The sequence below is a fragment of the Pygocentrus nattereri genome, chromosome 30, assembly GCF_015220715.1.
Source record: "Pygocentrus nattereri isolate fPygNat1 chromosome 30, fPygNat1.pri, whole genome shotgun sequence".
In the NCBI taxonomy this organism is placed as follows: domain Eukaryota; kingdom Metazoa; phylum Chordata; class Actinopteri; order Characiformes; family Serrasalmidae; genus Pygocentrus; species Pygocentrus nattereri.
This window is the reverse complement of record NC_051240.1, coordinates 16,036,173-16,051,492: the sequence shown is the minus strand read 5'-3', so window position 1 is coordinate 16,051,492 and position 15,320 is coordinate 16,036,173. Positions and strand designations below refer to the sequence as shown.

The following is a 15,320-nucleotide window of genomic DNA, read 5'->3' as shown; positions in this document are numbered from 1 at the left end:
TGGTTCTGTATAGAACCATGAGCACCCAAAGAATCTTTGCATGTGATGGTTCTATAACGGTTCTTAAGTGATGGAGAAGGTGTTGTATATTTTAATCGAACGATGCCGAATTAGGGCAGACGACACGCTTAAAGAGGGTTCTTTAGCAAAGGAGATGGTTCCGTATAGACCCGAAGAACCCTCTGCATGGTGAAGTGTGAACCTTTTTGAAAAGGGTTCTACTGATCTTTAGGTGCTATGAGGGACCATACACAACACGTTCTGCTTCAACCTGAAGAACCACACGATCGCATCTTCCTCCCTTTATACAGACAACAAATGGTTCTATTTTTTTACAAGAACCCTTTCTGGAGCTACACAGGACTATTTACACGTTCTCCATCAGTCTGAAAACAATTCACAATGTCAAGAACCATTTACTCATGGAAAGGGTTCTTTGAGTGGTCATGGTTGTGTACAGAACCATTTTCTTTACTAAAGAACCCTTGAAGAACCGTCTTTTAGCATCAACGTTGAGTCGTTGCACGTTTTAAGTGGGGAAACTGAACATAATCACAGGGAGCTTTTAGACCAGTCTGACGAATCAGACGCAGCCAGACATCTGAGTTTTGTGACATCACAACCACGAATAACAGGCAGGGTGGAGCACTTTAAGCCAAATAAAGCCAGAAAAGGGTCTGTGCATCAGTTTATAGACAATAGCAGTTTAACCTCTTATTCACAATATTGGTTAGATCTTCTGCCAAAATGACAAATAATGAAGTTCAATTAACTTACATGAATTGTTAATGAAGTACAAGACACACACACACACACACACACCACTATATCTACACTCATTGTCCTTATCAGCTCCACTTACTGTATAGCTGCACTCTGTAGTTCTACAGTTACAGACTGTAGTCCATCTGTTTCTCTGATACTCTGTTACCCTGTTCTTCAGTGGTCAGGACCCCCATGGACCCTCACAGAGCAGGTACTATTTGGGTGGTGGATCATTCTCAGCACTGCAGTAACACTGACGTGGTGGCGGTGTGTTAGTGTGTGTTGCGCTGGTGCGAGTGGATCAGACACAGCAGTGCTGCTGGAGTTCTTAAACACTGTGTCCACTCACTGTCCACTCTATTAGACACTCCTACCTTGCCAGTCCACCTTGTAGATGTAAAGTCAGAGACGACAGCTCATCTGCTGCTGCACAGTTTGTGCTGGTCATCATCTAGTCCTTCATCAGTGGTCACAGGACGCTCTTGGCTGGATAGTTTTGGTTGGTGGACTATTCAGTCCAGCAGTGACACTGAGGTGTTTAAAACCTCCAGCAGCACTGCTGTGTCTGATCCGCTCAGACCAGCACAACACACACTAACACACCACCACCACGTCAGTGTTACTGCAGTGCTGAGAATGATCCACCACCCACATAGTACCTGCTCTGTGAGGGTCCATGGGGGTCCTGACCACTGAAGAACAGGGTAACAGAGTATCAGAGAAACAGATGGACTACAGTCTGTAACTGTAGAACTACAGAGTGCAGCTATACGGTCAGTGGAGCGTAGAAACAAGGAGGCGGTCATTATGTGACGCCTGATTGGTGACAGTTATTGGTTGCCATACACTTTTTTGAGAATACAGGTAGGTAAAAAAACAAACACACAGGTGGTGCTGACTATAAAACATGTTGACTTTTATTGCTTAGAGAATACAGCTTACAGCTTCTGCAAAGGCATGAACACGCACCTCAACTAAAACTGACCAGTCATCACGAGATAAGAGTGAACCACGCATTCACAACGCAACTCCTAAACATTGCACCAGAAAAACAAATCTGCTCATACATCAGAACCCTTTACGACACGGGAGCCACCACTAATACGTCGGCACGGTTCGCACCAGAGCAGGTCGTCCAGTAGAGGGTAAAACTGCCGGGAGACTTCTTTAAGACGATCTGGTGACCGATCCGGTTTCAACTCCATCTTTGGTACTAAAGAGACAGATATTATTCTGTAATTCAACACTGTTCTGAACACAGGCCAGAGAAAAGCTGCATCCTACATGGGTTGTATTCTTAACCTCACTTGAACTAAAACGAAAAAGAAACGTCCTACATTACAACTCCCCCCCCCCCAATCAGAGCTCTGCCCGACGCAGAGCGAGACAGAAGAGGAACAATCACTGTAAAAATCACCATTTTGCCAAAATGAGGAGAAAAAAGAGGAAAACATGAATTTATCGTTGAACTATTTTACAAAAAAAACAAAACAAAAACAGAGCAAGAAATCCGAAAGTCAACTAAAACAGGAGGCCCTTGAGCTGAAACACTCACTCCTGCACTGATCCAACAACGATTTAACGTAATGCATCTCATGCCACTAACACATCATAACGACTCGGTGTACCAAAATTACAATGCACATACATTATGGCGCTTTAAAAAAACGGTCTTCAACTGTCTGAAAGAAGGGGCGGGAAAACGGAGTGGAAAAACCGAAACGAGTCTTTGAAAAAGAAGAAAAAAAAAATATCTAACCCTAGACACATCGAGGGACCTCCCAGAGTATAATCTAAAAAGTCAATATGAATTTATACAGAAGGAGGAGAGAAAGAAAAAAGGAGAAATAAAGAGGGGGGGGGTGACGGTGGGATCACATGTCGTCCTCTTCGTCTTCATCCTGCGAGGATCCGGCTTGTTGAGCTGCACTGGCTGAAGCTGCTGCCGCTGCGGCCAACTGGGCCTGCTGCGCCGCCTGCTGCATCTGCAGCCACTCCTGCTGCGCCAGCTCGGCCTGCTGCTGTCGAGCCTGCAACACAAGCACAGCACGCCGCTGAGTACAGGTGGCAGGTACGGGTGGGTGAGGGGACAATGCAATAGGCCTGGGCCTGGCGACGGTTAACCGGCTCACCAGCACCCAGTTACAGTAATGGCTCACACTGCCGCTCCGCCGTTTCAGAAACCCGCAGCTCATTTATTGATTTATTTCATGCAAACCACAACAAGACACAGAAACTCCCGTACAAGGGCACAACTGACCTTCACAGCATCCCGAGAACCTCCATCAACACCACATCCACTGTCCTCACCATAGAGATTACTAGGTAAATCTGGCTTTTGAGCTGGTTGAACACACACTGTGCTGAATTGTTTGATGTATGTTGGTGGTTTTTTTGTGACATCACAAAAAACAATGAGTGAACCCCCCTGTATATGCAGCAAGTTAACTTTATGCACCTCTTCAGCTCCTTGAGACCACCGGTGGTTCCTAAACGCACCTGGTCATGTTCTTCATAACGTTCATATTTCATAAGCTCCATTCAGAAGCTGGGCGTCGTGTGAGGCTGTAGCTCTTCTCTCCAGTCTAATAGACGGTGATGTCATTTTAAACCCTTATAATAAAAGAAGCTGAACTCAGTTTGTTTTTCTACTGAAAGTCGACCCGTTTTTCCCCAAATCTGGGCTCTAAACTATAAACAGACGGCGTCTCTTCAGTGATCTGCTCTGGAAACATCACTTTTAGAAAATAACACAAAGAGCGCCGCAGATTTTTGGCTTTCAGCAGTGAATTGTGAGCATGTAGTGATATGTGGAGATAATAGAACACACGTTCTGCTCATTTGAGGGGCTTTTACAAAATAAATAAATACATAAAATAAAAATTTACATTTATTTCATGCAGTTACTGAATAATCTGCCTTACGATTTGGTCCAAAAATTCAGACAAACCAAAATAAACCCTGGAGAATAAGAGGTTAAATAGAAAAAGTAAGCAAAGCCCCTTCAAGACAGACAGAGAAGTAACAGCAGGACAAATTATTTGCCTTCATTTCATTCGTGTGTCCATGTAAGGGGCTTTTAAACTGTTCGGAGGAACCCAAGCGGTTCTGTCAGTGATCAAGCGCCTCCAGGAACGGCCACGACGCGTTCTGTGATGCGGTAGATCACAGTGACCGCTCTGCCATGTCATGTATGTGTTCAGCTGCACTGGGGAAACTGATCTTGGTCACATTTTGCATCTTACACTGAGAAATGAAGGTTCTGTTCAGGTTCATTCTTCATACATCAAGCTACAAACAGTGTAGATGTTCCCTCAAAGGTTCTACAGTGGTTCTAAGGTCTGATTGTGGAGCTTAAATCAGGTTCTCCAGGTGAAAAGTTGGTATTTGTTCCTTTTCATAACCGAATGTTTTAAAACAGAACAGTAGAGTAAAAGCCTGGAGGCGAGGCGGGATGTGTGGAGTCAGACCAGCTTAGAACAGGTCATTTCAGTGGATGATGGTTCAGTTATGTTCCCTGACTAAAGGCTGCGTTCACATTACAAGCCTCGTTGCTCAAATCCGATCTCTGACTCGATGGTTCAGACTGGTTTAGGTCAGTGACTCAAATCTGTCATTAATGTGATGAACCGGCCTGAACTGACCCTCATGAGCTCCTCCTACTCAGTGACGTCACGTGACTGAATCACTGCATCATCAGCACAAACTAACGAGCAGAACGAGCTTCGCTGAGAAGATCATTAACTCTGATCAGCTCTCAGCTTCGTTATTAGAGCCAGACGGAGGAGAAGAAGGTGAGATGAGCTGCTTTTCCACCGTTTACAGGCTTTAACGTCTGTTTGGCGCTGTTGCCATGGTAACGCTGAATGATGCCGCAGCGATCTGAGGGTCACATTATGGTCGCAAGGCCACAAATTGGATACGTATCCGATCTAGGACCACGTATGAAAGCGGCTCAGCTCAGATTTGTGTCCACACAGCCCTGAAAACATCAGATCTGAGTCACATCAGGGCAAAAAAAAAAATCAGATTTGCGCCACTTCAGCCTGGTAATGTGAACATAGACTAAAGGTACCGAGATGTACATTTGAGGGTTCCACCCCAGTGACGAGACGGGCACTGCTCCAGTGTCAGTTTAGCACGTTTATTTCTGAGGGCATACTACTTCTGAGCACAGTCAGTACACGAGCAGTGTGCTCTGGGCCGTTGCGAACACAGGCATGGATTCATTCTGTTAGACCGCAATACACTACAGGGGGCGTAGGGGCTGATGTGGCAACGCACTAAGCATGATGGCTTGATCAGTCAGTTAACTGAACACCGAAGGACACACCTTCACCGCGCCGGACCCAAGTTTACACCACTGTCCACATCTGAGGTTCTCAGCTACGGCTCAGAAAGACTAGAAGCTGCTTATTTTCTTGTTCCAACACATCCGACATACGCTGCCTTCAAATCACGTCAGAAAGTTGATATTACGATAACGGCACACACTAATTACTAGTGGGAGACTCAGAGTTATCAGTGAGCCTTGGCTGAGTTGGGGGCATCAACCAAAAAGTAACGGCAGCTGCCGACAGCTGTATGTAAACTGGGTGTATATTCAGCAGCTACACATGAGCAGCACAGACTAAAGACTGTCATCCACATGCCAAAATAATCAACATCAGCAACGCTGCTTTAGTGCAACACTGAAAACTCTGGTGACTTTACACCGAGTGTAATTCATGATGAACGGACCAACAGAAATGGCCCAAAGTGACTTCACATATTAACGTCAATTATACGTTCAGTAGGTTTTTCTTCCTCCTGTAAAGCTCCCATTTTGGAGATACGAGGTTTCGTTCTGAAAACGATGCGACGCTTCTAATCGTATAAAACCTTTATAAAAACTTTCTTACGTCGCCGTGATACAAACTGAACGTCCTCTTTGAAGACAGAAAAACTAAAGTAAGCAAAAAAAGCAAGTTCATCTGGTTTCTGACCAAAACAACTAGAACATGGCGCATTTTTGACCTCGTAAGCTGTAAAGTGGAACTTCTGAGGGGGCTCTTCAGAGGCAGCGCCGAATTAGGCCAGGCGTGCGCTGTGGTTTTAGCCCGATTTCAAGCCTGATGTGGTCAGAGACTGAATGTCACGATCGGACCGAATTTCAGGTGCGTCGGCCGGCCGAACGAGCTCAGACTGAGCAGCTGGCGTTTGGTCGCCTGTCTCTCAGTGTGATCAGCCTCAGACACGATTTCTCACAGTCGCACCCAAAACCATACCGGCACAACCACAGCTCCGACACGGAGGCAAAGAAGTCCGCGTGTATGACGACTTTGCTCCGACCGAGTTGGAGTTGAATTGCAGTAAATAAATACGGTGATGTTTTGTCTTCGTAGAGCCGCCTGCTCTTCAGCTTCAGTGCACAGTCTGGCACAAGTAAGCGAAGCTGCTGTAGCCGTTTGTCAGTGGCTGAGTCTCAAACGGCCCTCTACTTCATACATAGTGCACAAAGTTTTGGCTTCTACACCAAAATAGCGCCCTGTTAGTCCAGTATGGATCTACACACACGGCTGAATCTCAGGAGGCTGTTTAGTAGACATGTGATGGTCTTTATGGGAGGAGGAGCGATATTTAATAAGTGGTGCACTATGTAGGGAGCAGGGAGCCGTTTGAGATTCAGCCAGTGTTTTGATCAGGACTCGGAGGCGCAGTGTGTTGTTTTGAATGAAACAGCTGTATTGTGGACAGAGCGTCTGCAGGGGCTGCGGGTCGGTGCGGCGTGAGCACCCATGTCGCGTCATGTCAGTGGGACCGAGCGTTTCCGTACGGCGTGAGTACATAAACCGCAGGCTTTGTCCGAACACGAGGGGCGATTCAAACGTACAACGTGAGTCACCAAAGAACAAGATCTCTAAAATCAGACAGTGTCCGTCTGGCTCTAGACGTTCTTCCTCATCACCTGGTGGAGCTGGCGTTCAGCTGAGTTAAGTCAGGTGTGTTAGTGCAGGGAAAGCAGGACTGGAACTGGGAATAACTGGCCTACATATGGTGCATTATTACAGACAATATCAGCAGTTTGAATAGAGAAGACTCCCAAAAATATGGTTGGTAATGCTGCCAAGACCTTTTCCAAGTCTGGAACAGCAAAAAGTTGATTACTGCATTTGACAGCGTGATCCAGGCCAACAGACGCAGCGACACTTGTGATCTTTACCTTGGCGAACAATTCTTGCTGCTGACGGAGCAGCTCCTCTTCAGGGATGCCGAGGTTTTCCAGGCGTGAGCTGGCCTTCCTCCGCTTCAGTGCGACTGTTTTACATTCCTGTAAAACGTCCTTCACTTCCGCTATGTATGACCCAAAGCCGAGGCTTTCAAGTGCTGGGGGGGAAAAAAAAAAAGAAAAACTATTTAATAAGATTTATAAGTTTTCTCTCTAATTTGCTCTGCATCATTACCCATCAGAATTTCTTGGTGCCCTTCGATATTATTCATTCATCATGATCTTTTGTTGGGACCAGGGCTGAAAGGTTCATCGTTTTTATACTGAACTTTATTTAAGATCTCAAGAGATGTTCTTTAATTACAGCCCACACTCTTAAAAAAAAAATAGTCCAAGGGTTTTTATTTGATTACTTTCCTTACAGCAGCCACGTTTACATGCAGCCTAATAATCCGTTAATGATCTGACTAATAGCTCGATCGGAATAGAATATGTTCATGTAAACACCTCAATCGGAATAGTCCAGTCCGATTGAGGCCATTTGGAACACAGTTCTTATCCGACTGAACAAGGTGGGTAAATAATCAGTTCAATAGAGGAATAATATCCGTGTAAACGTCTGTATCCGATTACGTTCCCTATCGGAAAGTTTAAGTCCGTTCTGCATGAGCGTCGCATCACAGTGAGAGTTTATACCGTTCAACACGGTGGAGCAGAAACTGGTCTGCAGAGGAGACGAAGTTCTTGCTCTGATCTTTAAAAGACGGCGGAGGGACGGACGTCCAGCTTATGTGTCTCAGAGCACGACGTCTTCCTCTCCACTGCTCACTGCTGCTCATCTCACTCTGACTGGACGGGATGCTCACCGTCATGGTAACGTTTACTCCATGGTTCTCCACGCATGTGCATAATTTTGCATTTAAACGGAGATTTTCCATCTAATTGTTGAACAAAGTGAGAATAAAACACCTCAGTCTAAAATGGGAATGAACTCGGTCTGACTGGCAAAACCGTTTGCATGTAAACACAGACAATGACGGCTACAGCAGGTGGAGCTCAGCAGTTGTGTCTTTCCAGGGGAAGCATCTTAAGTTTCATATCACTGTTGTCAGAAGAAAACCTCATATCTCCAAAACGGTGAATTTACAGGAGGAGGAAAAACCTACTTTACTTTTAATGCAAGTCAATGGAACCAGACGTCTCTCCAAGTCATTTTGGGTCGTTTCTTTTGGTCCATTCTTCATGAAATTTACACACAATGCAAAGATCAACAGGCATTTTCAAATCATGTTCAAAAAACTGAAAAACGACCAAAACGGAGATACGAGGTTTCCTTCCGACAGCAGTGAGATTTATCCTCCTCCTGCACGTGTTAACTTCTAACACACGGCACAGAGATTCATAAGGACTAAAACACACCACAACGAGTGGCTTCATAATCCTCGTCATAGGCGCTGAGATTATATAAAGCTGAAAACACTCCGCTCGTCGGTGGTTATTTCGGCTGCAGAGAATCGCACCGGGTGAGGTGAGGAAGAGAGCTGGAACTCCCTTAAATTTTCCAGACTGTAAAGGTTCCAAAAATATACTAGATAAAATATTAATTCCAACACTTTCTGCTAAATCGTCACAAACCTGCCTTGGAACTACCTGCCCAGCAAAGAGCATGCCTCTCAATTTACACCAATCAGGCATAACATTGACACAGCAGGGCTGCTGGAGTTTTTAAACATGGTGTCCACTCACTGTCCACTCTATTAGACACTCCCACCTTGTCAGTCCACCTTGTAGATGTAAAGTCAGAGACGACAGCTCATCTGCTGCTGCACAGTTTGTGTTGGTCATCCTCTAGTCCTTCATCAGTGGCCACAGGACGCTGCCCACAGGACGCTGCCCACAGGACGCTGCCCACAGGACGCTGCCCACAGGACGCTGCCCACAGGACGCTGCTGGCTGGATGTTTTTGGTTGGTGGACTATTCTCAGTCCAGCAGTGACACTGAGGTGTTTAAAAACTCCAGCACAACACTCACTAACACAGGGTCACTGCAGTGCTGAGAATGATCCACCACCCAAATAGTACCTGCTCTGTGAGGGTCCATGGGGGTCCTGACCACTGAAGAACAGGGTAACAGAGTATCAGAGAAACAGATGGACTACAGTCTGTAACTGTAGAACTACAGAGTGCAGCTATACAGTAAGCGGAGCTGATAAAGAGGACAGTGAGTGTAGAAACGAGGAGGTGGTCAGGATGTTACGCCTGACCGGTGTACTGCTAGATTTCGCGATAGTGACGTGCCTTACGCCTGAAGTATTCCGACCACAACGCCTTTGAAAATAAGGCTTGCGCGTCTTGTGTAACAGCAGTACTGCAAGACTGTGCAGCCTTACAAGTCACCTCGTTTCGTTTGCCACAGGAAGAAGCGAAGACCACAAAACACCTGTGAAAGACACTTTAAGGGAAAGCGCTCTTCTCTTCTTTCGCTGCGCAAGAGGACAACTGCAAATGCAGACCGTTTGCAGCAGATCCTGATGATTGTTTACGCTGGAATCGCTCATTTACTGGGTCTAATTAATGCACTGGTTCAGTTAAACCTCCACAGAGACTCTGCAATACGAACACCAAACACTCAAATCAAGACGTGAGATCGTGCAGCCTTAGTAGTCAAGACCACAAAACATCCGCCAAAGCAGCCACGGGGAAGAGCTCTCCCTTCCAGTCTACTGCAAAGTCCGGAACGTTACCCTAACTCCGAGATCCGAGTACGGGGTTTATTGCTCTGTTGCAGCTCCACAGCAAAACCAGCTTTTTAAAAAATAAATAAACCATCCTTTGCCGTTAAATAAGACTCGGCTGATCCGTTTTAACTCGGTTTTAGTACTAAATGGCCTTTTGGTAATATAGTGCAGCGGTTTATGGAAGAATGGAGGGATGGGGAAGGATCAAATGAAAGGAAAGATGAATAGCAGTTATGGATGGGTTTAAAAATTAAGGAGCAATGGTTTGGCAAAAAAAGAGGAACATACGGCTGGAGTGAGACTCACTCGGCAGCTTATTCACCGTGAGGTCAGGTCCCAAAGTAGACCCACCCACAGTGAAACCACTCTGCCGTAGGCTAGTGGTCCTGGAGATCTACCTGCCTGCAGACTTCCGCTCCGAGCCGAACAAACCCCACCTGATCCGTCTGATTACCGCTTCACCACAAGCTCGACGCAACAAGAGAAGAACCGTTTTTCAGACTGGTTCCATGTAGAACCACGACCACCACATTATCCATTTCCAGGGGTGGGAATCGCTACAGTGCCGGTCGGATTTCTCGCTCATCCAGTTGCGTTATGTGCCGCCACTTCCAGGTTCCGCACTTCCAGGTCCCGCCTTCTGTGTTCCGTCAACATTACGTTATAAATTAAAATTTGGAAAATCGATTTTTGGCGTTCAGAATCGTTCACGTCGGCATCGCGATGCATCTAAGAATCGATTTTTTCACGCACCCCTATTATCCATCAACCTGAGGCATGAAATGGTTCTAAACTCAACGACTGTCTTAGTAAAGAACCGAGGAAGAACCGTCTCTAAATGCACAGATTAGCTGGGATTGTTGGATTTGGGTTGGGGGTGAAACCTGCAGTAAGGCAGATCACCAGGTGGTGACCACTGGCTGTGACCATCTGTTGAGGGTCGCGCGCCACTAGAGCTGAAAGATCAAACGTCTTTATATCGCAGTTTGAAAGAAAATCATTTCCAAAGTTCTTATAATGCCTTTATAGTCTACAACCAACAACGCTCTAAAAGATGGTTCTTCAAGGGTTCTTTAGTAACAGAGATGGTTCTGTATAGAACCATGAGCACCCAAAGAACCCTTTGCGTGGTGAAACGGCTCTTCAGAGTGATGGAGAAGGTGTTGTATATTTTAATCAAGTGAATGATGCTGAATTAGGGCTGACGACGCTCCTAAAGATGGTTCTTCAGTAAAGAAGATGGTTCTGTATAGAACCATGCGCACCCAAAGAACCCTTTGCGTGGTAAAACGGTTCTTCAGAGTGATGGAGAATGTGTTTTATATGATTCTGTAAAGAACCTTTTAGAAAAGGGTTCTATAGATCTACAACCTTGTCCTCAGAAACAATTGCAGAACCCATTAGGTCCTATGAGGGACCATACACAACATGTTCTGCTTCAACCTGAAGAACCACACGATCGCATCTTCCTCCCTTTATACAGACAACTATTTTTACAAGAACCCTTTCTGGAGCTACACAGAACTATTTACACGTTCTCCATCAGTCTGAAAACAATTCACAATGTCAAGAACCATTTACTCATGGAAAGGGTTCTTTGAGTGGTCATGGTTGTGTACAGAACCATTTTCTTTACTAAAGAACCCTTGAAGAACCGTCTTTTAGCATCAACGTTGAGTCGTTGCACGTTTTAAGTGGGGAAACTGAACATAATCACACGGAGCTTTTAGACCAGTCTGACGAATCAGACGCAGCCAGACATCTGAGTTCTGTGACATCACAACCACGAATAACAGGCAGGGTGGAGCACTTTAAGCCAAATAAAGCCAGAAAAGGGTCTGTGCATCAGTTTATAGACAATAGCAGTTTAACCTCTTATTCTCCAGGGCTTATTTTGGTTTGTATGAATTTTTGGACCAAATTGTGAGGCAAATTATTCAGTAACTGCATGAAATAAATGTAAATTTTTATTTTATGTATTTATTTATTGTAAAAGCTTCTCAGATGAACAGAACATGTGTTTTATGATCTCCACATATCACTACATGCTTATAATTTACCGCTGAAAGCCAAAAATCTCCGGCGCTCTTTGTGTTGTTCTCTAAAAGTGATGTTTCCAGAGCAGATCACTGAAGAGACGCCGTCTGTTTATAGTTTAGAGCCCAGATTTGGGGGAAAACGGGTCGACTTTCAGTAGAAAAACAAACTGAGCTCAGCTTCTTTTATTATAAGGGTTTAAAATGACATCACCGTCTATTAGACTGGAGAGAAGAGCTACAGCCTCACACGACGCCCAGCTTCTGAATGGAGCTTATGAAATATGAACGTTATGAAGAACAAGACCGAGTGCGGTTTGGAGCCACCGGTGGTCTCGAGGAGCTGAAAGGGTTAAATCGTAATCGCAATATCGGTGAGAAATATCGCGATTAGACACAGCGCCGAAATCGCCCAGCCCTACGCGCAGCACCAGCGCCCTCAGTGAAGGTCCCAACACCCACAACGCGCGCGAGTCTCGGGCACAGGGGCATCAATTCGACCGCGACCCTCACCGTTAATGACATGCTCCGGGGAGATGGTCTTCTTCTCGGACTTGTTGCAGATCTCGTTGGCCTCGGAGGAGATGAGGTGGATGAACTCGGTGCAGCAGTTGACCACCAGCTCCCTGGCGTCGTTGGCCACCCGCACGTTGGGCAGCGTCTCTTTGATCATCTTATTGATCGCGGCCCTCGGGATGGTCAGGTCGTCGTCGTTGCCGGACGAGGAGGCCATCATATAGGTTCTTAGACCACCGCTCAAGGCGAGAGGGAAGGAGCCCGAAGGAGCCAGTAAAGTGGGGCAGCCGGCTGTACCAGCGCGACCACCAGCGCCCGCCGCTCGAGTGGCAGCGCAAACTAACCAGAGGCGTCTACTAAAGCCAGGCGCGCTGTAGGAGAGAAGGGGGTATTTTAGGGTGTGAGCAAACGAGACGAGTTCGCCAGCTTTTGTCTGAGGCTGTGCGAGCGAGGCTCGGGGCTCAGTGAGCCGCATGAGCGCAGCACCAACCCAGCACAACCGCGGCCATCGCTCAGCGCAGCGCAGCGCAGTGCCCTCACCCCGCGCTCCAGGTCCTCGCAGCTCCACTAAACAGCGCGTCGAAGCGTTTAATTCATCACAGCCATGATTTTAATCCCCCCCGCGGTCAGCCAACTCCCGGACTCGGTCCCACAATGAAGGCTAAAGGATATCCGACCACCGCGCTGTCTCTTTTTCCTCCACTGAGGGCGCCCCCTAACGCGCCGGCGTTAGAAAGGCACGGGCTGTGTTCCCAATCTGTAGTAGTGCACTTGCGTTAGAGCCCTTGTTCCTCAGACATGTGGCACACTAGTTTTGGAATTTACTTAGTGTGTGTTAACGCAGTCTCTTGATGTGTGTTGCTGAATTACCAGTTGGACAGTATCTGAGTAACTGAGTAAATGTAATTAGTTTCTGTACTTTAGTATTTTTGGTGTATCTGTACTGAAGTTTCTCCGTTCTGGGCGACTTTTTCCTTTCACTCCACTACATTTCAGAGTCTAATATCCGACTTTTTCCTCCTACATTTTGAGAAATCTGTCGTTCCTTTTTCATATTCAAGTTCATATAAACTTCCACATTGTCCGTTTGTCTCACATATAAACTTTATGTAGAAGACATGAGGAGATCAGAGGTGTTTTAGCGCCGCTGTTAATAAAAAATTAAATAGTAGACTTCGAGAATAAAGTCATAATATTTCGATAAAAAAGGTCATATTTTGATGAAAAGTCGTAATATTTCCAGAAAAAGTCACAATATTAAAAAAAACTGATGTTTTGAGAAAAAACTAATATTTTGATAAAATGCTGTAATATTTCCAGAAAAAAAGTGGTAATATTTTGAGAAAAAAGTCGAAATATTTTAAGAAAAAATCGTAATATTTTGAGAAAAATTTGTAATTTTACCGGAAAAAGTCATAATATTAAAAAAAAAACAGATTTTTCAGAAAAATGTCGTAATATTTCGAAAAAAGTCGTAATATTTACAGAAAAAAGTAATATTTTGAGAAAAAGTCGTAATATAAAAAAATGATGTTTTGAGAAAAAACTATATTTATAGAAAAAAGTAATTTTTCATACGACTTTTTTCTCAAAATATTGTCTTTTTTTCTCGAAATATTCAGATTTTATTCTCTAACTCTACCATTTCTATTTTTATTAACAGTGGCTCTGGGCTAAAAGCAATGCATGCCGGTTAGAAGCTATGGCTGTGTCCCAAACAACAAACTCCGTCACCAAATAATGTGTCAGAAAGAGTTTAAGCTTCAAACCTCAGATCTATTATCTCCTGTGGTTTTCTCTCCCAAAGGGGCTGACATTTATTTCATTTTCCTCCTTCTGGCAGCTCATTTTTCACATATGACCATGAAACACTGTAGTTTTTATTTCCAGGAAAAAGTTCAGGAGTTTGTTATTTTAGAATATATAATACTCATAAAGGCCTAAAAAACGAAAACCCTCATATTAGTTTAGTTTAGTGTGGTTTCAGTGGATTATGGCCGTTTTCAACAAGCATTAAAAATCACTAACAGCATGCTGATGTCTCGATAGCCAGCTAGCTAACATTCCCGTTCCACCTTAAATAGTCCAGCAGTTCTGATGCCTGAGGCGTCTGAATGTAACTGCTGCTCCATTTAAGGTGGAATGGGAAAATTCTCAAGAATCTGGAGAATATCTGACTTCAGCTTCACATCACTGAAGAATTAGGGGGGGTGATAATAAATAACTGCCCCCCTCTTTGAAGGCGTATGATCCCTAAATGTAACTAAAGCCCAGCAGTGAGGAGCTGAACTTTCCCCTCCTCTGCTGTCCCTGCAGACGGGCAGGGTCGCCTACAGAGCGGCGCTAGTAGCTGTTAATGAAGTGAAGCTCTTTTATTAGAGGGTCTCATTTCAGAGGAGGATCTCAACCACTGCCCTGGCTCCTCTCAATGCGGAGGAGTAGCGGTTCTACTCCGAACTCCTCCCGGATGACCGAGCTCCTCCCCCTATTAAGTAGAGTGGGCTCATTTCCACCACTTGTATCCTCAGTCTCACTCTTTCGGTCATTGCCCACAGCTCATGACCACAGGTGAGGGTCAAGATGTAGACCGGCCTTATGGCTCAGCTCCCTCTTCGCCTGGGGCAAGGCCTTTCCCCTTACCTGGAGTGGGCATGCCGTCCTTTTCCGGGCTAGGACCACAGACTCAGACCTGGAGGTGCTGATAGGGGTTAAATGAGGGAGTAAACCAGCCATTCTGAGACAGTTGTTGCTAAAATAATAAGATGTTGAGGTAAATCTTATATTCTCAGCTGGAAACGTATGTGCATGTCATTAAAAATGCATTTTTATTTATTCTGATTAAGGCTTTGCCTTTCAGTTAAACATCCACACGTTCTAAAGCCTGATGGTAAATGTGTTATCCACCATTTGCCGTCTTAATACACTTTTATATGTATTTTATGCACATATAATTTTTTCTTACACATATACGCGCACCGGCAAAGCAGCAGGTATAATCCAATTATCTTCTGTAGGAAATCATTTTACTTTAACCTCTTATTCTCCAGGGTTTATTTT

General features: G+C 45.1%; 1 protein-coding gene across 2 annotated transcripts; it reads right to left on the bottom strand.

Annotated features, from left to right (window-relative positions):
- Positions 1-1,657: 1,657 nt before the first annotated feature.
- Positions 1,658-12,960, bottom strand: dr1 (down-regulator of transcription 1). Of its 2 annotated transcripts, XM_017714961.2 has the most exons (4): positions 12,804-12,960; positions 12,261-12,634; positions 6,968-7,131; positions 1,658-2,795 (listed from the first exon to the last, which is right to left on the bottom strand). In XM_017714961.2, the coding sequence occupies exons 2-4, from the start codon at positions 12,481-12,483 to the stop codon at positions 2,640-2,642; spliced, it is 543 nt and encodes a 180-aa protein (XP_017570450.1). In that variant the 5' UTR covers positions 12,484-12,634; positions 12,804-12,960; the 3' UTR covers positions 1,658-2,639. The 2 variants fall into 2 exon arrangements, with proteins under 2 accessions (XP_017570450.1, XP_017570449.1); XM_017714960.2 differs by having other exon boundaries at positions 12,261-12,960.
- Between the last annotated feature and the right edge of the window lie 2,360 nt (positions 12,961-15,320).

Coding starts and splice junctions, on each gene's coding strand:
- dr1 (XM_017714960.2), bottom strand. CDS start 12,738: ATGCGGCTCACTGAGCCCCGAGCCTCGCTCGCACAGCCTCAGACAAAA. Junction 7,132..12,260: donor CCCGGAGCATGTCATTAACG/GTGAGGGTCGCG, acceptor TTTCCCCCCCAG/CACTTGAAAGCCTCGGCTTT. Junction 2,796..6,967: donor AGCAAGAATTGTTCGCCAAG/GTAAAGATCACA, acceptor CTTGTGTTGCAG/GCTCGACAGCAGCAGGCCGA.